Genomic DNA, 27431 nt, shown 5'->3' with positions numbered 1-27431 from the left:
AGTATCCCCGCACCTCAGGGGTTTGAGAGGTTTCTCAATCGGAGTATGTCCTCTCTGGGTAGTATAGCAATCTCCGAAAGCTAGCACACAGGTGCCTAACTGGACCATCCACCTATTCTGTCTTGCAGCAGGCTCTGTTCAATCTAATTATCACCCTGGAAAAAGAGTGCCGGAGAAGTGGAAGGGAACTACTCTGAGATCTCTGAAAAGAGGCACTCTTCTTCAGGCCCAGCAGGCTCAGACACCTACCTTACATTCTGTTAGACAGAAGATCCATCACAGAACATCCCACTGGCAACGTGTTGCAATCAACAGCACACTTACACCACCACTGTGCCATTCTCAATTATCAACAGGCACCCGCTTATTCACCTTCACTTGCAACTGCATACCTTGCTTGCTTATCTCCATGGGTGTTAAGATCTACATTAAAACAACACAGGGTTTTTTAAGACAACTGGAAGTGTTTCCCAAAACACCTTCACATGTCCCAGATTCTCTACGCACTCATCAAACACAACCCAAAACATTGCTGCAGCCTGGACAGCCCACAAGCACTTGCATTTGTAAATACCACCAACATAGCAGGGCTTGGAAGCTATGTTGTCCTGCCTTCCTAACTATTATGGAAGTAAAAACATACGAGCTGAACACATAAAAGATTCACTGACAGATGAGCAGCAGTTGGGATTACCATTGTAAAGCTATGCCAATTACTATTCAGGGATATGTCATCTGATGACATATTCCTATAATACCTACAGCCTATAACCATCACCACCATGAAGAACAACATTACAAGCCAAGGTGAGATCATGTGACTTTGTCCTGTAACTTCTGCACATGCCCCTTTCTGAGATATGCTTAGAACACATCCACAAAAGAAGTGATCGAAAGTGACTGGTGCACTGATGGGAGGTCTTCACACCATGCTTTAGCCACTGACAGCACATGCTCCAGCTTTAAGCATGTGTAATCATCTTTAAAGTTGTTGTCAGTGAGCGTCCAAAAAGAAAGCATCAGACCCTGAGATCCCCTCAAAATACAGAGGAGCAATCAGAAGGTTTCATGTTCTATAAATTCTAAAAGGAAGTCTCTGAACTAATCCAAGCCATTGCCCCCTTTTGAATGGAATAAATGGTAGGACCCCATGGTTGACCACACCAAACACTGATGAGAGATCAACCATCACCATGAGACAGGCAACTCCATACTCCCATCCAGTATGTATTGTGGATATCTAGAAGACAACACAGAATCATGAATTGAGCAAAAAATATTTTTAAAACTGCTAACATGGGCTGAGAGTGTGGCCTCAATTATCTTTTTATGCAAACGTAGGTTGCTTTGTCTCTGTGTGGTCAGTGAAGAAATCATTCAACCTCCCACGAATTAACAACTGCCCAGGGAAATCCTAAGTCTTACATAAGTTGAACACAAGCGCAACAAATGGACAACGAGACAAGTAGCTGGAAAACTGAAGCATGATCAAAGGAAAATCAGAAAAGAGTTCAATCAAGCAGAGTGGTTTGTGCTTAACAGTACTGAGGGACAAAAATCATAGATGCAGGCTCCTCGTTTTCATGCCACGGCTCCCCACTGATGCAAGAGCCCAACTTAAGACTGCATGCATTACTCTTAATATACTCCATAACTCCACCCACTTCCACCTGGATCAAAAATTGAAAATCTGTGGCACTCAACGAGGATCAGGGAATACCAGAGTTCCTCCTGTTCGAACTACTGACTTTTAAGGCAAGAACACTATGTGAGACAGGCAATATCTAATGATGGGACAAAGCTTTGGAACTCTCTCCCACCAACCCTTAGCACATTCTCTTTTTTACTCACATTTAAAAGAGAACTCGAAATCCTCCTATTTGAAAGTCCTTTTGATTAAAGTGGGGCTTGTTACTCGCTGCTCCAATGTTGAGTTTACTTGCCTTTTCAGTTACGAAATATGTGCTCTCGCCGCACTCGTGGTTACTTACTGCTGATTTACTATGATGGTTTAGTAACTACTTCTTGCCCTGTAACGTACCTGATGCATGAATTGTTTGTTCCTTGTGTGGAAAAGTAAATTTTGCCATGTTCTGTGTCCCTACGTGTTCCCCATCCTATGTTGTATGTGCATGATTAATATGCATATGTATTCCCTTATGATTGATTGAAGACGCAATTACAGTTGTGTCCAACTCTAGTATGCCAGTTTCTAGTTCTCGTGAAAGCTACGAGTATTAGGCCTATGTAAAGTTATGTTGCCACGTTTCACAGTGTGCACGTTATTTCATTGTAAAGTCCCCGTTTCTAGGCCTCAAAAGGGCCCGGACTCAGATTCAGCTCCTGTCTCCTGAACCCTCGCTGAGGAGCGATACAGCCCCCACCTGTATCCCTGACCCTTCACTTACTTCCTGCCTCACAATGCCCGGCTCGGCCTGGCTCTGCCTGCCAGTCTGCCAAGAGTATGTTATGATTCTAGTTATCAGTCCAGCTCTCCTTCCCTGCATTCCTAAGCTACTGAATCGCATCAATAGTTTCCGTCATGGTCTAGCCTTTACGTCTCCATGTAAGAGAAATACTGTATTAATGATCATTTAATATTCCTCAACACGCACTACATGTAGAATAATGCATGCACCAGTCTTAGAGTCTGTTAGCCTTTACCCTGATAACTTTTGGATTCTATCAACATGTTCTCTAAACATCAGATACTAGATAGTGTTTAGGTACATGTCGCTTTGACTCTCCAGACTTTAGTCTCTCCTTCTAGCGCAGAAGTCATAGCCCCCAGCTTCTCCCTAGTAACACGTCATTGCCAGCTTGCGCGCACCACTAGGTTAGAGGTCCCGGCTCCTTAGGTAGCCCCCTCCATGTTTCCGCCTCATTTATGACATATTCTGTTACGTTTACATCACATGTCTATGTATACGCCCTGTATACGCCTCTTGTTACACCTACTTTATGCCTTATCTTTCGCGACTGCTACAAACCCCGCCCACTGCTACGCCTACTGTACTGAATGCTATGTATTTTGTTTAACTATATATACTTGTGCACTGTTATTAAAAGTTAGCGCGCTCATCCCAGATCCTGCCCCGGCAGCTGCCGGGCCCTGCCATCCTATCCCCGTGCAGGTTGTCCTGTTCCTGTCCTTTATGCTGTATTAAACCTGCAAACTCCAGCTACCTCGAATCTTGACTCTTATTTATTGAGCTATCTGTTATTGTATATCTAGTCAAAAATAGAGGTATTATTTATTTATTTACCACATAATGGCGCCCGAATAGGGACTTGCCCTTTCCCCACGCGCCGGTGAAGCCACGCAAGCCCCTGATCCTCTGCAGCCGTGACGGAACCATACCGTGCACGTGCAGATATTTCTGCTTCAAGTATCCCTCAGGCCCACGGAGGAGACGGAGGTTGCGGTCCAGCATCCAGACGAGGCGGTGGAGGAACGCGGCGAGTCCCGACCAGAGCCCAAGCCGAGAGTCCAAGGTCCGAGGTATCCGGAGGCCCACCCGTAACAGAAGTCCGAAGTTCGTCCGTCCGTCGTCGTAACAGTCCAGTCCAGTCCGAGGCCTTCCGTTCTTGCTGCCCGGTGAGTACCGTTGCTGGGGTAGTATCTAGACAGGGTCAATTGCATTGTCTCTGGTCCGTGGGTTTGGGTACACAGATCCAACACGAAGTGTCCACTTAGGTGGATGCGGGTCCTGACGTGTCTCTTTATGAGACCGGTAAGTTTCGTACTGTTTTAGCAGTGCATCTAGTTTCTGTTCTAGTCTGTTCTGTTCTCGAGAAATTCATGTATTCTGTTTTCAGTATTCCAGGTAGTATTTTGTCCGAACAGTTATCTTAAATGTCATTCATGTATTTCAATGTCGTGGTATGAAAGTGGTGTTCTTCAGTAATTATTGTGTTCATTGTGTATTGTATTGTGTCTAGACTCCAGTTCAGTCATGCCTCTGTTCTCAAAGTTACGTCAGTTAAGAACTAGAAAAGGTCTGTTAGAAGAAGCAGTTCCTGTCCCGCCTAGGGACAGTCCAGGTCATTTTATGTATCAAAAGCATGGCATAAGTGCCATATTGTATCTAGATTTATGGGTGGAGTACACCAAACAGTTAGAAGAAAAGTATAGATGGCCCGTATCGGGTACATGGGATGCCGAGTGCATCATGCGAGTAGAAGAAGTATTATGGAAAAAGAAAGCCAGACAGTCACAAAAAGATGCCATCGAGTTATGGCGCAAAGAATCTCATAAAAGAACCGAAAAAGAAATCAGAAAGTCAGAATTAAGTAGAGAATCCTTAGAAAGAGCCCAAGAAAGGGAATTGATCGAAATAGGTGAACGAGTTAAAACCGAACAGTCAGACAGACAGAGAAATGCCCTCATTAAGGGTATGTATCCTCTTCTTGCTGAGGGCTTGCCAAAAGCAACCCCGGAGGCATCCAGTAATTTCCCGCCGCCATTAGTTCCGACCAAGCTACGTCACAAACCGACCGCAGCTGATATTTTTCTCTCGTCCTATTTGGACGACACAGTCCCAGAATATGCAAATCCTGTTCCACCAGCTCCTGTAAATAATGTAATTCATGGTCCTCCAGCCACCGGGGCACCTGTTACAGCACCTGTTACGGTACCCCCGGTCCAGCCCGTAGTACAAGTTCCCGCTACATCAGTCACTCTGCCAGCACAAAGAGTATCCGTCGACGATTCCAGTTTAGGGGCCGCGGGGGGAGGTCCTCCTGGTACCCCGCCGCCACACAAACGTGTAACATTAGTCGAGTTACATGAACGTGCGTTACAGCGTACGCCCAAATATCAGTCCGTTGCAGATATCAAGCGAGCTCTTACCGAATGCCGTTATGATCCAGTCCCAGGCGATGATAATATGGTTATATATTCATTGCGTGTAAGACGGGTGACCGAGTATTTGGTCACCCTACCGAATATGAAAGAAGATCTAGACAGAATGTATCGTTTCATTCGTACAGGACAAGATCCAGAAAGTATTGCTGAAGTCATGTCTCTCAGGAAAGCTGAAATCCAGTTCATGTTATTAAAGTTTCTGATCAATTGTTTAATTAGGGAACAAGATTCCCCGACTAAAGATCCGACCGAAATGAAAGTCCTGACAAGGTGGAGTGATAATATAGCCGAGGGAAGACATAGGACACTCAGTTGTATAGAAAGTATGTACAAGAAAATTCGTAAGGAAATAATAAGGTTACACGAGAAACGCAAAGCAGCACAAGTAAGCGAGAAGGAAAACGACTCTTCTACTGAAGAGGTAGACGACGAGAATCCCGCCAGAATAGCGTATGTAGGTAAATCTAGATTTCCAGACCGACATTTACGCCTAGAACACAAGAAAGCTTTTCATCTTCCAGCACCAAAACAAGGTTCTCTAGAACAAGTATTTCAAGCTACCGATCAAATTCTGAAATCACGAATCGGTTATAGTGAATTAAGTACCATGCATGAACAAGAACTAGCCCGATCAGCAGTCCGATGGATTACTGATTCTACCACTTTTCCAGACGAAATAGTGGCACAAATGTTTCTGAAACTGCCCCCAGCCGAGCAGCGACTGGTGGGTATGTATATGATCCAGCACCTCATTACTCTGTATGAGGGTCAACATTCTGATCCAGGTCCGTTACATGATGTCCTGAACGAGTTACTCCAGTATAGATGGAAAGGTTTAGGTACCGATTTAATTAGTGTCATTCTAGAACAGCGCCACAAATATAGAACGTTTCTGAACCCGCATTTTGTTCATGTCTCACCCCCGGAAAGTAAACCGTTTTACATAGACAGACAGCATCCGTTACGAGAAGTACACCCAGTTAGGACAGCGGGTGGTGAAATGCAACGAGTATTTGTTTACACCCCAGTTACCAAGATGGAACTCTTAGAGATGAAGAAATTAATTCCCTGTCACGACAAAGATCCAGCAGGGTTCCACCGAGAATTAAAAGACATGCTCCGTATGGGAGAATACACGTATCCAGATATTATTAAAATGTTAAAAGTCCTGTTGCCCGCAGGGGTATATGAAAAACTCAAGGAAAAGGATTGGGAGGTGGGAGAGAAAAAGATTGATTGGACAGCTCTAGAAGCTGAAGATAAGATACGAGTACCAGGTACCGGTCTTGGAGACAAATGTAAAGAATTACCAGAATTATTAATACAAGTTTTGCCTAGATTATTAGCCACTAAAAAGGAAGACTGGGATGCAATCTCAGCCTGTAAACAGAAACAAGACGAAGACACTAGTGATTTTTATTCTAGATTTGAGAAATGTTTTATAATTAACAGTGGTTTGAAGACGAGTAGCGAGTCATACCCTCATCTTTTTGTTACTAAATTAGTAGAGAATTCAAGTCCACAAGTTAAAAATCGAGTTTTGAAAGTCGAAAGTACATGGCAAGCTAGTACCCCGTCCCAGATGCTCCAGATGCTCCAGTATCACCAGAATAGAATCAGAGAAGAGCAAGAACACGAGAGAAGACGTATGAAAGACACGAAAATGAAAGTACTAGTTGCACAATCTGTTCCTCAAGACAGTCAGAAGAGGGGTCCGAATCAAGCCAGTCATCCTGCAGCTCCCGTTAAAGGGACATGCAATTATTGTAAACAGCCAGGTCATTTTATAAACGAGTGTGCAGTTCTGAAACACAATATAGCCACTGGTAAAACTAAAGAAAGACCACGTCCGCCTAGACAAGAACAAGTTTCACAGACTTCTCAGCCACAGAATGCACAACAGACAGTTACAGCACCGCAGCCTATCGCTGCAACACAGCATGTTACACAGCAGATGTACCAGTATGCACAGTCCGAGTATCCAGAGTATCAAGCGTATTCATGAAACAGCCTAGAGAGGGAGGTAGGTTTGCCTCTCATCGAGATTCCTGTAGATCAAGAAGGTCCTTATGTACATAGTCAAGTATTAGGGAAAGACAGAAAGTTTTTGATTGATACAGGGGCAAGTAGGACTACTATCAGTCATGACGAGGTTCCAGGGGCTCCGCTCTCAGGCTCTAGAAATGTTTCCCTTGGATTTTCAGGAAAGCCTATTGTAAACGAGATTTCCAAACCAGTTACTCTAGAAGTAGGTCCATTGTCCCGAACTACTGAGCTATTACTTACGAAGTCATGTCCAGAAAATTTGTTAGGTATTAAGACACTGAAAGAATTAGGTGCAGTTATTTGCTGCTCCCCAGAGGGAATACGTTTGTTTTTACGTGACTTCAAGGGTCACTATGTTTGACGAGATTTTGATCCAAGATTGTCTAATGTTCCGCAGCATCTATGGGCGCAAGGTCCAACTGATGTTGGTTTTATGAAAATCACACCCCATCGTGTGACTCTCAAGCAAGGTATAGTGTTACCACGCATTAGACAGTACAGATTGCCACCTGAGGCTGTAGCAGCCTTATCCAAAATTATTGACGAGCTTATGGCTCAAGGAGTAGTTGTAGAAACTGACTCCAATGTATGTAATTCTCCTATCATTCCAGTCATGAAACGTACTGATCCAAATGCACCCCCAGTATATCGATTAGTGATTGACCTTCGAGAACTCAATAAATGTATCATTCCCCAGTATCCAGTAGTTCCAGATATCTCATCTCTATTGACAGCCATTGATTCTGAAGCTGTATTTTTTACTGTAATCGACCTCAAGAACGCATTTTTCAGTGTTCCAATTCATCCAGATAGCCAGTACCTTTTCGGTTTAGTAGCCGCGTATGCAGTGACTACTGACACTGAAGTTATTGAAACACACCGTATTGACACCCTGTCTGCTCAAGCAGCAGAGCTAGTCGCTCTGACCCAAGCCTGCATACACGCCAAGAACCTGAAAGTTAATATTTACACAGATGCACGCTACGCATTCGGAGTTGTACACGACTTTGGAGTGCTCTGGCAGGAGAGAGGTTTCATGACTTCTCATGGAACCAAGATTCAGCATGGTTTCCTTATTCAAGCTCTGTTAGATGCAATACATTTACCGACAGCTATCGCTATCATGAAGTGCAAAGCACACACGAAAGTTACTGACATTATTTCCCAAGGTAATGATCTAGCAGATCGAAGAGCCAAGCTTACAGCTCAGACACCAGACATACCAGTTAACAAGACACCGACATCCACTCTAGAACAGACTACTTGTATGACAGTTAAGGACCCTACTCAAGATGTCATAGATATCCAGTTACATGCTACTCCTGAAGAAATCAAGAAATGGTCCGAACAAGGAGGGGTCCAGACAGATCAGGGATGGTTGACGAAGGGAAAAGCCACATGGTTTCTCCCCGACTCAATGGTTCAAGTCATTATCAATACCGCACATAGTCCAGCACACTTAGGAGAAAAAGCCATGTTAGACAGTATCCAGAACATTTGGTTTAACAAGCATTTACGAGCTGCAGCCAAGCAGAAAGTCCGTACCTGTATGATATGTTGCCAGTTCAATCCAGGTAAAAGTGTCCCGGTGGAACAAGGTGGATTCCAGCCCCCTGACCACCCTTTTGAAGTCCTCCAGATGGATTATATTCAGATGGAGCGATGTCGAGGTTTCAAGTATGTCCTTGTAGTTGTATGCGCTTTGTCCAGGTGGACAGAGGCATATCCAGTCCCAGATTATACAGCCGCGACCACTGCCAAGCAGTTGGTTCGTGAATTCTTCCCCCGCTTTGGACTCCCTAGGGTCGTGTATTCTGATAACGGCCAGCCATTCTCATCTGAACTAATGAAGCACGTTTCCCTGTTGTTAGGGTACCAGTGGAAGTTCCATTGTGTACGCCATCCAGAAGCAGCCGGTCTCGTAGAGAGACATAACCAGACCTTGAAAACCCGTATTGCCAAAGTCTGTCAAGAGAAAGGTGTAGACTGGTTAGTTGCCCTGCCAGTTGCTTTGTTTTATATGCGCATGGTCGCACATTCCAGATCAGGTCTGTCCCCTTATGAGGTCGTATTCGGCCGCCCCCCGAACATGTGGGGTACACCCAGACCCCGAAGTATTACAGATGTTTCCAGTAATATGCTGACAGATTACCTAGCTTCCTTGATGTCTGCCCTCCACTCTTGTCGTTCACAGGTTGCCGCCGCATTTCCAGACAATACCGAGGTGAAACCGCATGAAATCGTTCCAGGAAGTCTAGTGCTTGTCCGGAATTTTGATCGTTCAAGTCCGCTGGAGCCTCGCTGGAAGGAGCCGAAGTTAGTCCTTCTGACCACCCGCACGGCCGTGAAGTTGGAAGGCAGAAAAGGATGGGTGCATCTGTCTCATGTTAAGAAATTTCACGGACTAAGCCCTAAACAGCTCAATGACACTTCTATAGACACTTCCAAATCTGAACATTGCCCTATTATCAAGGACTGTCCCGCTAATGACTTTGCCTCAAATCCTCCCCTGTTAGAGAAAACTCCGCAGCAGGAGTATAAAAAGAAGCTCCGGTCTAGTAAAATAAGTCAGCCAGTTTAATTGTCTAAGTCCCCCTCGGGTGAAACGGTTAGACAGGTTTCTGACATGTATGAGATAGACCCCCATAGTGAGAGAGTTAGTCAAAACTCAATCCGATGTATCGTTTTTCTAAGTTTTATATTGTTTTTGAGTTTAATTATTACCTGCACAAGTTATGCATTTTATTTATGTTTTCCAATTTCTCATGTAAATAAGTTTTCTAATGCTACAGTAGAGCACACGTTTAGTGATCTGCCTCCTCATGAACTATCCTATCGTCTTGCTATGCGCAACAATACATTTATCCGTATGTTACATTATTCACACCAGACCAGCAATGCCACTAATTGTTGGGTGTGTGGTAGACTCCTCCCTTTCCAGACACCGAAGGGAGTTCTGCCACTGTTTCCTTATCCATTTTCACATAATGGTTCATGTGGAGCATGGTCCATGTTAACGTCATCTTCAAATGATATGTCCCTTCTGAACAGTACATGTTTTCCAGACAAGCAAGGTCTTCCCCACAGAACAGGGTTAGATCTAGAAAATGAAGTTTATAATTTGGGTAATTATTCTTCGAATTTTATGGTCCTGAATGTTCAGTCTGATCCTACTCCAGACTTACCTGCTATTTCAGTACTACCAGTCAAAGGCGAATTATGTGTCAGAAAGAATGGTTCCGCACATGTAGGACATAGTGATTGTACTACTATTGTCAAGTATAGTGACAGTGGGAAATCTATTTTTAAAGCTTCACGTCATTCTTATTTTGTTTGTGGTCAGACCGCATATGTTCGTCTGCCCCTCGATTGGGATGGAACATGTTACATTGCCTTCCTACTGCCACCAGTTTTCCTAGCCCCATCCGATTATCATAGAAACACACATCTAGTACACATTAGACATAGAAGGGAGATCGAGTCCCCGATTGTCGATCAAACTGAAACTGCTCTAGAACAGTATACAGATTTCAATAAAGGTTTCTTCTTCTTTATAGGCCCTATCCAGAATAGTAAGTTAATACGTAGATTGACTAGAACCCTTGAAGCAGTAGTGAATGAGACTGCCTCTGCCCTAGGTAACTTAACGGAAGAGCAATCTGCTATGAGATTTGTCGTGCTCCAAAATCGTCTCGTTCTTGACGTCATACTGGCCGATAGAGGAGGAGCATGTAGAGTCATCGGATCTAGTTGCTGCATTTTCATTCCTAATAACGCGCCGTCTGTTTATTCAGCTATAACCAGACTACATAAAATTGCCCATCAGTTACACCAGAATCCAGGCACCTGGACATGGTCCGGTTGGCTCTGGAGTATCTTATCTGCCTGGGGATGGAAAGTATTGTCATTTCTAGGTATTGCAGTAGCGATCATATTCAGTTGCTGCCTCTGTATACAATGTGGCCCTGCGATTTGCGGCATTTGTGCTACCTCTTGTATTCCTAGTCCCAAGGCCCGTTCCAAGACAATTCGAGACGAGCAAATGATACTGTATGAAATGATAGATGGTATCATGAATATTGATGTTTCCTGATGGAAAACGTAGTGACAAGGAGGGAATGTGGAAAAGTAAATTTTGCCATGTTCTGTGTCCCTACGTGTTCCCCATCCTATGTTGTATGTGCATGATTAATATGCATATGTATTCCCTTATGATTGATTGAAGACGCAATTACAGTTGTGTCCAACTCTAGTATGCCAGTTTCTAGTTCTCGTGAAAGCTACGAGTATTAGGCCTATGTAAAGTTATGTTGCCACGTTTCACAGTGTGCACGTTATTTCATTGTAAAGTCCCCATTTCTAGGCCTCAAAAGGGCCCGGACTCAGATTCAGCTCCTGTCTCCTGAACCCTCGCTGAGGAGCGATACAGCCCCCACCTGTATCCCTGACCCTTCACTTACTTCCTGCCTCACAATGCCCGGCTCGGCCTGGCTCTGCCTGCCAGTCTGCCAAGAGTATGTTATGATTCTAGTTATCAGTCCAGCTCTCCTTCCCTGCATTCCTAAGCTACTGAATCGCATCAATAGTTTCCGTCATGGTCTAGCCTTTACGTCTCCATGTAAGAGAAATACTGTATTAATGATCATTTAATATTCCTCAACACGCACTACATGTAGAATAATGCATGCACCAGTCTTAGTGTCTGTTAGCCTTTACCCTGATAACTTTTGGATTCTATCAACATGTTCTCTAAACATCAGATACTAGATAGTGTTTAGGTACATGTCGCTTTGACTCTCCAGACTTTAGTCTCTCCTTCTAGCGCAGAAGTCATAGCCCCCAGCTTCTCCCTAGTAACACGTCATTGCCAGCTTGCGCGCACCACTAGGTTAGAGGTCCCGGCTCCTTAGGTAGCCCCCTCCATGTTTCCGCCTCATTTATGACATATTCTGTTACGTTTACATCACATGTCTATGTATACGCCCTGTATACGCCTCTTGTTACACCTACTTTATGCCTTATCTTTCGCGACTGCTACAAACCCCGCCCACTGCTACGCCTACTGTACTGAATGCTATGTATTTTGTTTAACTATATATACTTGTGCACTGTTATTAAAAGTTAGCGCGCTCATCCCAGATCCTGCCCCGGCAGCTGCCGGGCCCTGCCATCCTATCCCCGTGCAGGTTGTCCTGTTCCTGTCCTTTATGCTGTATTAAACCTGCAAACTCCAGCTACCTCGAATCTTGACTCTTATTTATTGAGCTATCTGTTATTGTATATCTAGTCAAAAATAGAGGTATTATTTATTTATTTACCACACTTGTTTTGCTGGTCCTAATTGGTTGCTTTTATGATATTTTTAACCAGTACTCACTCCATGCTCTATTGTAAAGTGCTCTAATGCCTTTGGGACAAGACTGTACTATAAAAATAAAAACTGCAATTAAAAAATAAAAAATAAATAAAAAATTGTGAGACTTCCTCCTATGTCAGTGTGTTCATGTAAAATGGTGGAACTCCCCAGCTTATATACCCCTGGTTAAGGAACTGAAAGAGCAAGAAAATCATAAACCAACACTGCCGTGGAGAGACCCCCACCACCAACTAATACTTGTTTAAGGGGAAAAGTAACAACGCTTGCTCATTCGTAAACAAGAACACATTCACCACCTCAAAAACACAAACCACTACTATTGCTTTGTGCTGCAGCATTCCTGCAGAAAAACAAATTCAATCCGATTCATACATGAACGCCTCTTCACTGACAACAAATGTGTCCTTGTGTAACGTGACTGGTGCTCATGTAAAGCGCTCCAATACCTTCGGGTCGAGTTCGCGCTATATAAATCTGCAAAAATAAAAAATAACAAAGCTAGAGAGGAAGGGAAGTAAGTGGTAGGTCAGCAAAGTCATCTGATGAGTGGCCAACAACCCTAGAGACAACAAGTAGTGGGGGAGCCGTCCAGGACTACAGAGATACAGCTACCTTCTGTGGAGAAACGCAAATGCGTCACTAGTGGTCGGATGTCATGGGTAATGGAGAAGTCAAGATTTGGGATATTAAAAGGAGTCAGGGGTGGTTTAGAAGTGTCATCTGATAGTAGGTGTGATGGCGAAGTCAGGGTTTGTAATGTTGAAAGGTGTGGAGGTGTCAGCAGTGGTTCAGAGTGTCAGCTGGTGTTTGGACAGTGGGGGCAGCTCTCAGGCGTCAGCTGTCAGTGGGGGCTCACTGAATGCGACGACCCGAGGCTCTGCTGGTCAGATTGCAGTGTTTGCCCTTGGATGGGCGCCTGTGTCACTGCGCGCAGAGAGCAAGGGGCACATGAAGGTTTTGGCCGGGGGTGAGGAACAAGCAGCAGGTGCTGTTGTAGCCGCCGCTTTACATTCTGTGTATGAATAGCCCCCCATGCAGTACTGCCCTCTCAGTACTCAACGGTATGTAGCGGTGGGACGTGCAGCACAGGCAGACAGTCAGAGGTGGTGGAGGCTGGGGGCGCCTGGGGGTAGGGACCGCCCTCGGACCCTCCCCGGGGTGGAGCTCTGAACGGATCTCCCCCACCTAACTGGTTGTAATGGTTAGAGGGGCGGGCGTAGGATGTATACAATGGGCTGCGCTCTGACCATTGCAGTGCCCTGTGCCGGGGAGGAGCAGGGGGTGTGGGGCGTGGTGGGCTGGGTGTCCCTGGGATGAGAATTATTATTATTAATTTATTTTTTATTTTATTTATTTAGTGCATTTTTTGGCATGGGGTAAGTAAAAGAGTCAGGGAGGCGTGTTCTTTCGGCCAGAGGGAGAGGGCTGTGTTGTTGTATTGTGAAGCGCTCTGACACCTTCGGGTAAAGTCCGCGCTATATAAAATCGCATAAATAAATACATTTATAGGGGAGGATGTATCTTCAAATATACCGTATCCAATTAGGGGGCGCTTGAAGCGCTGCCTCGTGCCTCCGTCCCGGTGCGGCACATCAGGTGCGGGAGATGTAGCCAGACAAAGGCTGCGGAGGAAGAGAGCAGTCATCGGCGTGCGGCGGAGACGCGTGCGCGCGACCAAATCCGCGCGTGGCCAGCTCTTGTCGCTCCCTCTCCCATTCACAATGCTGGGCGCGTGGCCAGCTCTTGTCTCCCTTTGTTGGCTGAAACGATTGCCATAGTTCTCTGGCGAGAACGCGCTTCGCACGTCTCTAAGCCGAGACCTAAAAAGGCCAGTCTTCGCCAGAGTGCCACCAGGACAGCCCAGAGGTAGAGTCAGGACAAACTGTTAACAAATGGAAGCAATAAAGGACAGTCTTTTCCAGACTGCCACCAGGATGGCCAGAGGCAGAGTCAGGACAGACTTAAACTGGAAGCAATAAAGGCCAGCCTTTGCCAGAGTTTCCCCACTCTTTTGTGCCCAGTTATTGCTTCTGTGCCACTGTTTTCCCCCTCTTTAATGCCCCGTTTTCGCTTCTGTGCCACTGTTTTCCCCTCTTTTGTGCCCCATTTTGCTTTCTGTACCACTCATTTCCCCAGCTGCTGTGCCCCCGACTGCCCACTGCCCATTCGCTGCTCCCGCCTCCCAGCTGCTCCTCTCTCCCACCTCCCCATATATGCTGGACGCGCCCAGCGGGCGCGCCTAAGGCAAGTCCGTCTGCACCCATCCGTGCCTGGACCGCGCCCAGCGCCAGGAACCCTGGCCCTCGCAAACACCACGATGCCCGCCTTCGCTACAACCCCACGCACTCAACGCTGAACGATCTCGCACCTGCTGCCAGGCCACCCCGAAACGCACACAAGGACCCTTCTCCTGCCGGAACTGCAACTTCACCAGCATCCGGCCCGCCAACCCGCCCAACATGGAAACCAACTGCTTCAGATGTATCCTGCTCAACACCCTCTCTGCCCACAAACACGCCGTAGAACTCTGAGACCTACTCGACACCAAGCCCCCGACGTCACCTTCTGACGGAGAACTGGCTGACTCCCTCCTCGGCACCAGACATCGCTATAGCCATCCCGGAAGGCTACAAGATCACCCGCAAGGACCGCACCAACGGAATAGGAGGAGGAATTGCCATCGTCCACAGAAACACTCTCAAAATCTCGACACACGCCAACGACACCCTCTGCACCGCCGAAGACCTGCACTTCCAGATCCACACCAACCCCAACACCACCCTCAGAGGCACCCTCATCTACAGACCCCCCCGGACCCCGACCGCAGTTCAGCGACTCCATCACCGACCTCGCCAGCACACACGCCCTCGCCTCCACGGAATACATCCTCCTCGGGGACCTGAACTTCCACCTCGAGAACAACAACAACACCAACTCTTCCACCCTGATCAACAACCTCAGACTTAGACAACTCGTCACAGCACCCACACACTCCGCCGGCCACACGATTGACCCCATCTTCTCAGCGAGCACCCATGTCTTCTTAGACCGCACCACCTAACTCCACTGGACCGACCACCGCTGCATCCACTTCACCTTCCGGAAACCCACCATACACCGCCTCGCCGCAGCTGGGGCAAGATCACCAAGGACCATCTAACCACCGCCCTCGCCCAGAGCCCACCCGCAGACCCAACCAACCCCGACGCCGCAGCCCGCAACCTCAAACAATGGATCAACGACTGCACCAACACCCTCGCCCCGCTCAAGAAACCACCCAACACTTACACCAGAAAGAGAGCCAGCTGGTTCACCGAAGACCTCCAGGCCTCCAAGCAAACCTGCAGAAAACTAGAAAAAAACTGGACCCGCGAAAGAACACCGGACAGCTACACAGTCCACAGGAACGCCACCCGCCGACACCACCAACTCATCAGATCCGCCAAAAGGACCGCCTTGAGAGACCGCCTAGACAACAACGCACACAACAGCAAAGAGCTCTTCAGCATCGTGAAAGAACTCTCAAACCCCAGCTCCAACACCAATGACATCCCACCATCACAAGACCTGTGCGACTCGTTGGCCACTTTCTTCCATCGCAAGATTGCAGACATCCACGACAGCTTCATTGCCGTCACCACCTCGGCAACAACCGACACCGCCGCTACCACGACCACCACCCGCACCAACCGCCTGCTCGCCTGGACCAACATCAATGACGACGACACCATCAAGATCATGAACACCGTCCACTCCGGATCCCCGGAAGACCCCTGCCCACACCACATTTTCAACAAAGCCAGCTGCACCAACGCACCCTACCTCCGGAAAACCATCAACATCTCCTTCGAGACAGCGACCTTCCCGGAGAGCTGGAAGCACGCAGAGATCAACGCCTTACTAAAGAAACCCAAGGCGGATCCCAAGTACATCAAGAACTTCCAACCCATCTCCCTGCTCCTGTTCTCGGCAAAGGTCATCGAAAAGGCCGTCAACAAACAACTGACCAGCTTCCTCGAAGAGAACAACATCCTGAACCCATCCCAGTCAGGGTTCCGCAGCAACCACAGCACCGAAACTTCCCTCATCGCCGCCACCGACGACATCAGGATCATGCTCGACAACGGAGAAATAGCGGCCCTCATCCTCCTGCACCTGTCAGCCGCTTTTGACACAGTCTGCCACTGCACACTAAGAGCACGACGCCAGAATCCAAGAGAAGGCCCTGGACTGGACCACCTCCTTCTTCTCTGGGAGAACCCAGAGCGTCCGCCTCCCCCCCCTTCCGCTTCGAAGCCACAGAGATCATCTGAGGCATTCCCCCAGGCTCATCTCTCAGCCCAACGTTGTTCAACGTCTACATGGCACCACTCGCCCATGTCGCTCGACAGCACAACCTCACATCATCTCCTACGCCGACTACACCCACCTGATCCTCTCGCTCACCAAGGACCCCCACACTGCCAAAACCAACCTCCACGAAGGAATGAAGGCTGTCGCCGACTGGATGAGGAACAGCCGACTGAAGCTGAACTCGGACAAGACGGAGGTCCTCATCCTCGGCTCCACCCCCTCGGCCTGGAACAACTCCTGGTGGCCGACGGCACTAGGAGCACCTCCTACACCCACCAACCAAGCACGAAACCTAGGGGTCATCCTCGACTCCACACTCTTCATGACAAAGCAGGTTAACGCCATCTCCTCCCCCTGCTTCAACACCCTCCGCATGCTTCACAGGATCTTCACACATGGCACTCCACTGCACCGGACCAGCAAACCTCAACAGACGACTCAGCCTCTACATCCCAGCCCGCCAGCTCCGCTCCGCAGATCACGCCCTCGCCACCATCTCCCGCATCCGAAGAGTGACCGCCGCCGGCAGATCATTCTCCCACCTCGCCGCCAAGACGTGGAACACCCTCCCCATCTGCCATTCATTCATTCATTCATCTGCCTACGGCAGACCGAAGATCTTCTATCCTTCAGGAGACTCCTCAAGACCTGGCTCTTCGAACAGTAGCAGCATTCCCCCCCTAGCGCCTTGAGACCCTCACGGGTAGGTAGTGCGCTTTACAAATGCTATGATTGATTAATTGATTGAGAGGTAGGGTCAGGACAGACTGTCAACAAACTGGAAGCAATAGAGGCCAGTCTTCCCCAGAGTGCCACCAGGATGGCCCAGAGGTAGAGTCAGGACAGACTTAACAAACTGGAAGCAATAAAGGCCATTCTTCACCAGAGTGCCGTCTGTATAGCCAATAGAAGCAGTTCTTTCTACATTATTCGCACTAAAGCCGTCCTGTATAGTTTTAAATCTCTCAATAGAAAGAAGAGGAGAGCAGGAAACTGGAGAAAAGAAAGCTTAAGATAAGAAGAAGAAAGTGGAGGGACAGAGACGCAGGGGAGTGAAGAGCTGTAAAACAATGTCCGGGTCAGTAACCACAGGCTCGATGTCTAGGCAGAGCATTTAGAGCAGGTAAAATGGCAGCCTCACCTCTCTTCTGTCATAGGAATCATTCAGGAATCCACGATACCGGCTCCGTAGCGCTTGACCCAAATCCCAGTGCTGCTTCATGCCCACCTGTGAACAGTGTGAACGAGATGAGTGGAGGCTGGAGCAACAACAGCAAACAAAACGAGGGGGAGGGGGGGGGGGGGGGGGCGGTGCGTACAGGCTGGTCAGGCCCAATCAGACCACCATCATGTATCAAGTACACAGAGCGAACATGTACAGGCCCTTCATGCAATACAGGACCACCAACGTGTACAGGCCTTTCACGCACTATCAGACCACCAACATGTACAGACCTTTCATGCTCTGCAAGACCACCAACGTGTACAGGCTTCAACAGGCCACCAACCTGTACAGGCCTTTCAGGCACTATCAGACCACCAACGTGTACAGACCTTTCATGCTCTGCAAGACCAACGTGTACAGGCTTCATCAGACCACCAACCTTTACAGGCCTTTCAGGCACTATCAGACCACCAACGTGTACAGACCTTTCATGCTCTGCAAGACCACCAACTTGTACAGGCCTTATCAGACCACCAACGTGTACAGGCCTTTCAGGCACTATCAGACCACCAACGTGTACAGGCCTTTCAGGCACTATCAGACCACCAACGTGTACAGGCCTTTCAGGCACTATCAGACCACCAACGTGTACAGGCCTTATCAGACCCTCAACCTGTACAGGCGTTTCAGGCACTATCAGACCACCAACGTGTACAGGCCTTTCAGGCACTATCAGACCACCAACGTGTACAGGCCTTATCAGACCATCAACGTGTATAGGTCTTTCAGGCACTATCAGACCACCAACGTGTACAGGCCTTTCAGGCACTATCAGACCACCAACGTGTACAGGCCTTATCAGACCATCAACCTGTACAGGCCTTTCAGGCACTATCAGACCACCAACATGTACAGGCCTTTCAGGCACTATCAGACCACCAACGTGTACAGGCCTTTCAGGCACTATCAAACCACCAACGTGTACAGGCCTTATCAGACCACCAACGTGTACAGGCCTTTCTTGCTCTACCTGACACCCAATGTCTACAGGCCCTTCATGCTCTACCAGAACACCAACGTCTACAGGCCTTATCAGACCTCCAACGTGAACACGCCTTTCATGCTTCACCAGAGCTCCAACGTGTACAGGCCTTTCAGGCACTATCAGACCACCAACGTGTACAGGCCTTATCAGACCACGAATGTGTACAGACCTTTCATGCTCTACAAGACCACCAATGTGTACAGGCTTCATCAGACCATCAACGTGTATAGGTCTTTCAAGCACTATCAGACCACCAATGTGTACAGACCTTTCATGCTCTGCAAGACCACCAACGTGTACAGGCTTCATCAGACCACCAACGTGTACAGGCCTTTCAGGCACCATCAGACCACCAACGTGTACAGGCCTTATCAGACCACGAATGTGTACAGGCTTTATCAGACAACCAACGTGTACAGGCATTACATGCTCTACCAGACACCCAATGTCTACAGGCCCTTCATGCTCTATAAGACCACCAACGTGTACAGGCCTCATGCTATATCAGAGCTCCAATGTGCACAGGCCTTTCATGCTCTACCATAGCTCCAATGTGTACAGGCCTTTCATGCTCCACCGGAGCTCCAACGTGTACAGGCCTTTCAGGCTCTACCAGAGCTCCAACGTGTACAGGCCTTTCATGCTTTACCAGAGCTCCAACGTGCACAGGCCTTCATGCTCCACCAGAGCTCCAACGTGCACAGGCCTTTCATGCTTTACCAGGGCTCCAACGTGCACAGGCCTTCATGCTCCACCAGAGCTCCAACGTGTACAGGCCTTTCATGCTTTACCAGAGCTCCAACGTGCACAGGCCTTTCATGCTTTACCAGAGCTCCAACGTGCACAGGCCTTCATGCTCCACCAGAGCTCCAACGTGCACAGGCCTTTCATGCTTTACCAGAGCTCCAACGTGTACAGGCTTTTCATGCTCCACCAGAGCTCCAACGTGTACAGGCCTTATCAGAACACCAACGTGTACAGGCCTTTCATGCGCTACCAGAGCTACAACGTGTACAAGCCTTATCAGACCACCAACGTGTACAGGCCTTTCATGATCTACCAGAGCTCCAACGTGTACAGGCCTTTCATGCTCTACCAGAGCTACGACATGTACAGGCCTTTCATGATCTACCAGAGCTGCACCGTGTACAGGCCTTTCAGGTCCCAATGGCACACCAAGTACACATAGGCAGCTCTTTCATGCCTTGCCAGAGCACCCACATACACAGGGCTTTCAGAGGCCACCAAAGCACCAAGGACAGAGTGAACCTGTGTACGCTTTTCAGAAGCCACCAGAGCACCAGCGACATTGAGTGAATATGTACAGGTCGTCATTTACAACAGAGCATCAAAGACCATCAACGCCAACTGGACTGTGGTTGTCCTACACACAAAAGGACAGAGCACACGGATAGGGGACTGAGTACACACCTCTTTTTCACAAACAGCTGCTGAACCAACAACCAACACCATAGTGCAGATCTTGCACTCACCTGGGTCAGCTGTCCAAAGCCCTGCGGCCACGTGTCCTCATTATAGGGATCTGTAGGGTATCCTTTGATAGGTGACCGGTCTCCATGGCGATACAACTAAAAGCAAAGCAAATCAGAGATGCAACGTTAGAAGAACTTCTGCACTTAAGAAGAAGAGAATAACTGTTCTGGACTGAATTTGTTGGGAGCAAAGACACAACCGGAGGAGGTTATGGGGGTCTAGACCGAAAATGAAGAAAAAACAAATCACTTAGAAGTAGCTAATCAATTATTGCATTTTGTTTAAAGCACTTGATGAAAACCAAGAACATGTGCTTAGCTACCTGAAAACTTCAAGTAGGCTAAGTAGTCATAGGAGCAAGGAAAACTTTCCAACTAGATAGAAACGAAAATTGTTGCTTACCCTGTAATCCTCTGTTTGTGGTATGCTGCGCTGTAGATTCACATGCTCTGCATACTCCTGCCATCTAGTGTTTGGCTCGGACGTGAGCACGTTTTGTTCTTTGAAGAAGGTATAGTGACTCCTCCTATGACTGGTAATGTTCATGCGCATCGGCTCCATTATTTTTAACATGGCAGGTAAGGATGACGATGGATCATAGAAAAGCATGACAGGATAACCATGCCAAAGGAATAAGAAAAAGGCATCTTCAACAGCCCCTAGCTTCCAGGGAGGAGGGTGGCTGCATGTGATTCTACGGCACCACATACCGCATACACATGCTTACAGGTAAGTAACATTCTCAGTTCATGGGATGTCTAGCTGTAGATACACGTGCTCCGCATAGACTGTAAAGCAGTGCCGCCACCCAAGCTGTAGCTCGGTGGAGGATGTTAGAGAGGCTTGGAGAAGTGTATGTAAGACAGCCTGGCCAACTGTCCCTTGTTGGCGTGCTACAATATCCACACAGCAGTGCATAGTGAGTGTGTGGGGAGTACCCCAAGTAGCTGCTTTACGTAAATTAGCTATGGGAATGTTACCACAGATATATATTGATTATGGTGGGATGAAGATTTCAGCTTAGATTAGAAACTTTGAATTAGTCCTAAGGATAACTCTTTGGGCATCTGGAAAAAGGTTGCTGGAGAGTAAGAGCTTGAAGCCCACTCACTCTCCTGAGATATGTTATGGCAACTAGGAAGGCCACCTTTTAAGAGAGAAACTGGAGAAGGCACAAATGAAGGCCCTTGAAAGGAGGGACCATGAGACGAGTTAGGACAATGTTTAGGTTACAGATAGGGGATAGGGGTACCCTAGGTGGAATAACCGATTTAAGCCTCTCTTTAACCCCTTCCATGCTGGTGACGTACCCCAGCCGTCACGCTCCACGGTACTCGTGTGCTGATGACGGCTGGGGTTCGTCACGGCCCCGCCCTGTTCGTGCGTTTGCCGCACACGGGGGGAATCGCGGCCGCACGGAAGGGGTTAAAGGATTTAATGATTGAGACCCTGAAAAATGGAAAAAAAAATCCAATTTAGAAGGTATGATGCAAGTGCAGCTAAGTGGAGATGGATAGATGTGTAGACATGGCCTGACGTTTGCAGATGAAGCTGGTAATAAACTAGGTCTTGGACTGTAGGCTTCAATGGGTCAATGGATGTAGAAAAGACAGCAATTGGTAGTGTAATAGGCCTGCCTGGTGGGTCTGCAGGTCTCTTTAACCCCTTCCGTGCTCGCGTCACTACTTTCTGGGTGCTGCGCACAACCGTTGGCCGACGCAGCCCCTCCCACTCCGTAGAACGCCCGCACAGGTTAAGGGTGGACACAAACTCCGGAGACAGATTCAGGTAGTCCAACTCTTAGACTTCAGGAGCCAAATCCCAAGATTGAGCTGTCTGGGGTGCCTGATGGTGCCCTGGTTCTGGGTTAGAAGATCTGGCCATTAGGGCAGCAACTCATGAAGAATTAGGGACAAGTCGGGAAGTGTGGTGCACCAGGGTTGCTTGGCTCATGCGAGAGCCTCCAGGATGAAAGTGAGGGTCATTTGCTGAAGCTTCCAGACCATGAATGGAAGGAGTGGGAGAGGATGAAAAGCGTAGGGAAAAATCCCTGACCAATTCATATTTAGTGCTTTGCCCATGGACTGTGGATGTGGGAACCAGGTGATGAGGAGTTCGAAGTAGGCAAACCCCAACAGAAGTACAGGACTAGGACTTGCAGATCCAGCTCGTCTATCATATTGTCTGTTCTGATGAGGATTACATTGTGTTGTAGGTGGCAGAAGAAAGCTTTTAAAGCCCACTGGAGGCCAGTAGTTCTAGAGAGTCCAGGTGGAAACACAGTTGGAGGTGTGTCAGCAAGCCAAGGGACATTTTTAAAGTGGTTAAGGAGCTTTCCAATCCTTCTGTTCAATTACCATTGACACTTTACAACCGTTTTGTGACAAATTAGCAGCTCACTTCCAAGATAAAATTCTTACTATGTATTCTGAATTTAATTCCTCACCTTTTAAGGAAATTCTGGCTGTTTTTAACTACCTCTTCCTGTTTCTCCTTGCCTTCTGCATTTCCTCCTCCTTCTTCTTAGTGAACAAAGGAATTGTTGATGCGCATTTAAATCAGGATCCCCTGCTGACCCCTGTCCACCCAAAATTTTGCAACTGGCTTCAGACCGTACTACAGAATATCTACAGAGTTCTCAATTACATTCTGGAAATTGGAATCTTTACTAAATGATGGAAGAGATCCATTTACAAAAGAAAACCAGTGCTGAACCTGAAGATTTGAATGTTTTTGACCCATCTCTTTGCTGCCCTCACCGGCCAAAATATTTGAGAAATACTTGAACCAGGAATTGGTTAAATTGATCAACACTCATGACCTCCTGGATCCTTCACAGAATGGGTCTAGGAGTGGACACAGTACAGAGACTGCGCTCATTGTGGCAGCAGATAATATCAGGCGCCAAGTAGATCCCGGCAGGACAGCTATCCTTGTGGTGTTTGACTCATCATGAGCATTTGAGACTGCCTCGCCCTTGGGCATGGCCCAATAATTACAGTATGCTGGCGAGAGTGGTTCCGCCCTTAATCTTCTTCACTCCTTTCTTATAGATAGGGTGCAAACTGTCCGCGGTTGGGGATTCAAGGGTAGAGCATTTAGCCTTCTGTGTGGGGTGCCACAGGGATCAGCCCTTTAGTCGTATTTTGTTTTCTGATCTGTATGTCTCCCTTCTTGCGGAGTTAGTGAGATCCTTCGCCTTCCAAGTTGTATCTTATGTGGATGACGCACAAACTTACGTGTGTCTATCTCAGGCAATCTGCCTTTTGAGGCTGACAAATTCAAACACTGTATGTCCAGCATTAGCATCTGGATGAAAGATTATTTCTTAAAGCTACATGCAAACAAAATGGAGGTGCTGGTGTTTGGGGTTTTAGGGCTCCATCTGGTCTGTCTGTGGCCAGCTACCAACCCCAAAGAAGTCTGAATACACTATTGTGACTTACCATATGGTTTAGACTATATTATATAAAAAGTCACAATAGTGTATTCATGAATTATTAGTCTGCTAAATGTGAATTGTAGGCAGACTGCTTCCTCTTGCCTAATCCCCACCCTTTATGTATGTCACACTTGTCTATATGTGGTAGTAGGACACAGGCTGTGTCCCACTTGATACTGCATAGATTACTGACTACACAACTGTAGGTTATAAAACACTGTCTGGCTGGACATACAATATAGAACCGATTCTTGATCTATGTTTATTGCTTCTCAGAATCCCCTACTGCCGAGGGACCATTGTCTTTTGAAACAAGGATTCAATATGGCCAAAGAGGCGGACGATGTTGGATCTGTTCAGAATGTCGAAGGAGTCGTTGGCTGTATATCTGGGCGTGAGCATCACCGCATGGATTACTGATTGACTATTATGCTTGGAGGTGCGCCGTGTCTGTCCATTGCCCCAGGGGGTGTGCCTCTGAAAATTCAGGTTTGGTGAGTTGTTATGGACATCTCCTGCCTGGTGTCTGCCTATCGCCCCTTTTGGCGATCCCGCCTCTATTTGTTCTTCTTGCTGCTCGTCCTGATATCTTTGAGGATAGTTCACCATCCTGTGTTGGGGCTCCCGGCCCGGAGAGCTAAAGGCCCTAAATTGGATGCTGGGGCCTCATGTAGTGTGCGCTGCCGAACTGCCTCATCTTGGGTCTTCGCTAATATTTGTCCAATTATTTGTGGGCCCTCCCAGTGAGTATTCTGTTGACTTCGATCTTCCCCTGACACGGAATGTTCTTCCCTTGATGTCTTTCTAAATTTGCAGTCAAAGAAAAGAAAGTGAACTTTCAGACAATTGTGCTGGGGTACAGGCAGTGTCATATGAAAGACTGTAGGATGTCCGTTTTTTGGAACACACAACATTTAAGAAGCTTTAAATGAACTATACACATATTTAAAACAGATATCAGTAGTTAGGAAACCAATTTTAATAGGATCAAAACAAATCAGAACACTTTACTTGGTGATTGTGTAAAATGTTATTATTTGCTGTAGCCTGATTTCCACCCATTATGTTTGCATAGTATATTGTTTTAGCAGTAAAACTGCAGGTCAGTGGGAGAGTTTGTATCCATTTCAATGGAAACGTTCAATCTGCAAATGACAGTCCACGACCACATCATGCTTTCGAAATATATTTCTTAAAAGCCTGTGCGAGTTGCGGTGTGCTCGTCCACAGCTGTTGTAAATTTAACAAAGTGCATGTTTGATGATGTGCTGAGTACCTGAATTCATCAATGACTAAAGAGTCTCTTTCAGTTATAGTCAAGACTAACGGATATTGCCAATGCTGGTAACAGATTGGAAATATGATGGCAACTTTCCGAATATATTGAATAATTGCAGCGTCAATAGCTGCAAGAAGAAGCAACACCAACTTCCGAAGTCACCAGTCATTCTTATTTTAGTACTAGTGACGCCCACTAATCCGGTCTTACCCTTAGCTGAAAGCTTTACCAATACTGGCTCGGACATGTTCAGATCAAGGACATTGGTCACTTTCATTAGACACCACTAAATGCAGAGCTTCATACGGCAGAGACAACAACTCCGCTAATCATGCGAAACAGCAATTTCCAAGCATAGCTCAAATTTACAACAAAAACACCTTATCAGTGCCACTTCTGGTAGTTCTTACCACTGCCACTAATAGCGTTCCTGAGACAGTTGTTTTTATATACTAAATAAAGTTCTTAATTTTCATTTGATTAACCTAGTGTACAAACATTTCTAGCCTTCTTACTTCCAACCATGCCTGCAAGGGCTCCCCCTGCATGGCAAGAGGCAATCCTTACCTCCATTCCCATGGATTTGCCCCCTTAAATGTTCTACTGGAGAAAACAGACAACTGAAGTCTTTAACCACCTGAAGAGTTGGAATCGCTAACATAACCTAGATTATCCAAACTGTTCTCTGCTGTATTGAATCAAAATTATTTGAAGCAAATAGTGCCAGGTAAGTTAATTTCTCCCTACATTCTTTATTACGTCCATCTCTCACCTTTGCCCTCTAAGCAACAGAAGATCCAGCCTAACCCACATCACAAAGTACCAAAAAATAGGCATCATGAGCCTGAACCTCAACTCTGAAGAGAATACACGTCAAACTTGTATAGGATGATCTAAAGGTCACCCACATCAGGTCTTCAACAGCTTTAGGTCTACGACTCAAAGAGGCCTGCTCTATGAACCCATAACATATATAATCATACTGATTTCATATATATATCATCCACTTTCTGTTCATTTCCATTTTTGACTTGCATGTTCCTCCTCAAGCAGCAGAGCAGCTCTGCAGGATTACAAGACATTCGATCTGGTCTGTCCCATTGGCTCGTGCAGTTGTCCATTTATGCATTGTTTAACTGAGCAAAGAATCCAAGAACTCAAACGACATCTCTGGACAGCTGTTAGATATAGACAAGTTATCAGTGGATTGATGCAGTGTCATATCAAACATTAATATGTATAATATATCCTATTTCCATAGAACGAACTATCTTATGGGGATATGCGGTTCTTGTTGGACTCACAGCCATAGATTCTGCTTGGCAGTTCAGAATAATACAGCAGTCCCGGTACACGTTTTGATAGGGGAAAATGTACCAACGGACCCTAAACCTTTATAGAGTTTTAGAGAATTGGGGAGTTCTAAATAATACATTATGTTAGTGACCTTTTATTGGTGTGGTTTTGCAGGAGTTGGGAGGGCGTTTTAGAGCTTATCATTCTCCAAAGGAAGTCATTTCGGATATTTATCTCTTAACATGGACTTTATAACTCGGGCTTACTCGTGTTGAAGTGTCACTCACTGTGATGTCGCATGCATTTGGCAGTAGAATGTCACTCGTACATACATTGAGGCCAGTGATACGTCACACCCAAGCAATCTGAAAACTAGCCAGCTACATCCCTGATCCCAGAGTCTCCTCTTGCCACTCTCTCTGGCTATCTCTTCTTCTCACTCTCCTTCTAGGGTCTCCTCCTCCCCATCTCTTGGGTATGGGGGTCTAGTCTCACTGGGGCATCTTGTCTCGTGGCTTTCTCTGGCGGGGTCTCATCTCCAAGCTATCCTTCTAGGGTTGTACCCATCTGTTTGTGGGATCTTCTAGGGTTGTACCCATCTGTTTGTGGGATCTGTTAGGGTTGTACCCATCTGTTTGTGGGATCTGTTAGGGTTGTACCCATCTGTTTGCGGGATCTGCTAGGGTTGTACCCATCTGTTTGCGGGATCTGCTAGCGTTGTACCATCTGTTTGTGGGATCTGCTTGCGCTGTACCATCTGTTTGTGGGTTCTGTTAGGGTTGTACCCATCCGTTTGCGGGATCTGCTAGGGTTATACCAATCTGTTTGCGGGATCTGCAAGGGTTGTACCCATCTGTTTGTGGGATCTGCTAGCGCTGTACCATCTGTTTGTGGGTTCTGTTTGGGTTGTACCCATCTGTTTGTGGGATCTGCTAGGGTTGTACCCATCTGTTTGTGGGATCTGGTAGGGTTGTACCCATCTGTTTGTGGGATATGCTAGGGTAGTATCCATCTGTTTGTGGGATCTGCTAGGGTAGTATCCATCTGTTTGTGGGATCTGTTAGGGT

The 27431-nt window shown here is 47.0% G+C and overlaps 1 protein-coding gene across 2 annotated transcripts in view; it reads right to left on the bottom strand.

The window, feature by feature from the left end:
- The window catches only part of ACP2 (acid phosphatase 2, lysosomal), a 153788-nt gene that overhangs the window by 113310 nt on the left and 13047 nt on the right, over window positions 1-27431 (bottom strand). For both annotated transcript variants that reach the window (XM_078684468.1, XM_078684469.1), the window contains exons 2-3: window positions 20347-20442; window positions 17785-17871 (exon numbers count right to left, since the gene is read on the bottom strand). In XM_078684468.1, the coding sequence (XP_078540594.1) occupies window positions 17785-17871; window positions 20347-20442 (183 nt within the window). The remainder of the gene's footprint in view (window positions 1-17784; window positions 17872-20346; window positions 20443-27431) is intronic.

Source organism: Lissotriton helveticus, chromosome 3_2 (assembly GCF_964261635.1).
Source record: "Lissotriton helveticus chromosome 3_2, aLisHel1.1, whole genome shotgun sequence".
NCBI classification, from domain to species: domain Eukaryota; kingdom Metazoa; phylum Chordata; class Amphibia; order Caudata; family Salamandridae; genus Lissotriton; species Lissotriton helveticus.
The sequence above is the reverse complement of the archived record's forward strand: the minus strand, read 5'-3'. Positions and strand labels throughout refer to the sequence as shown.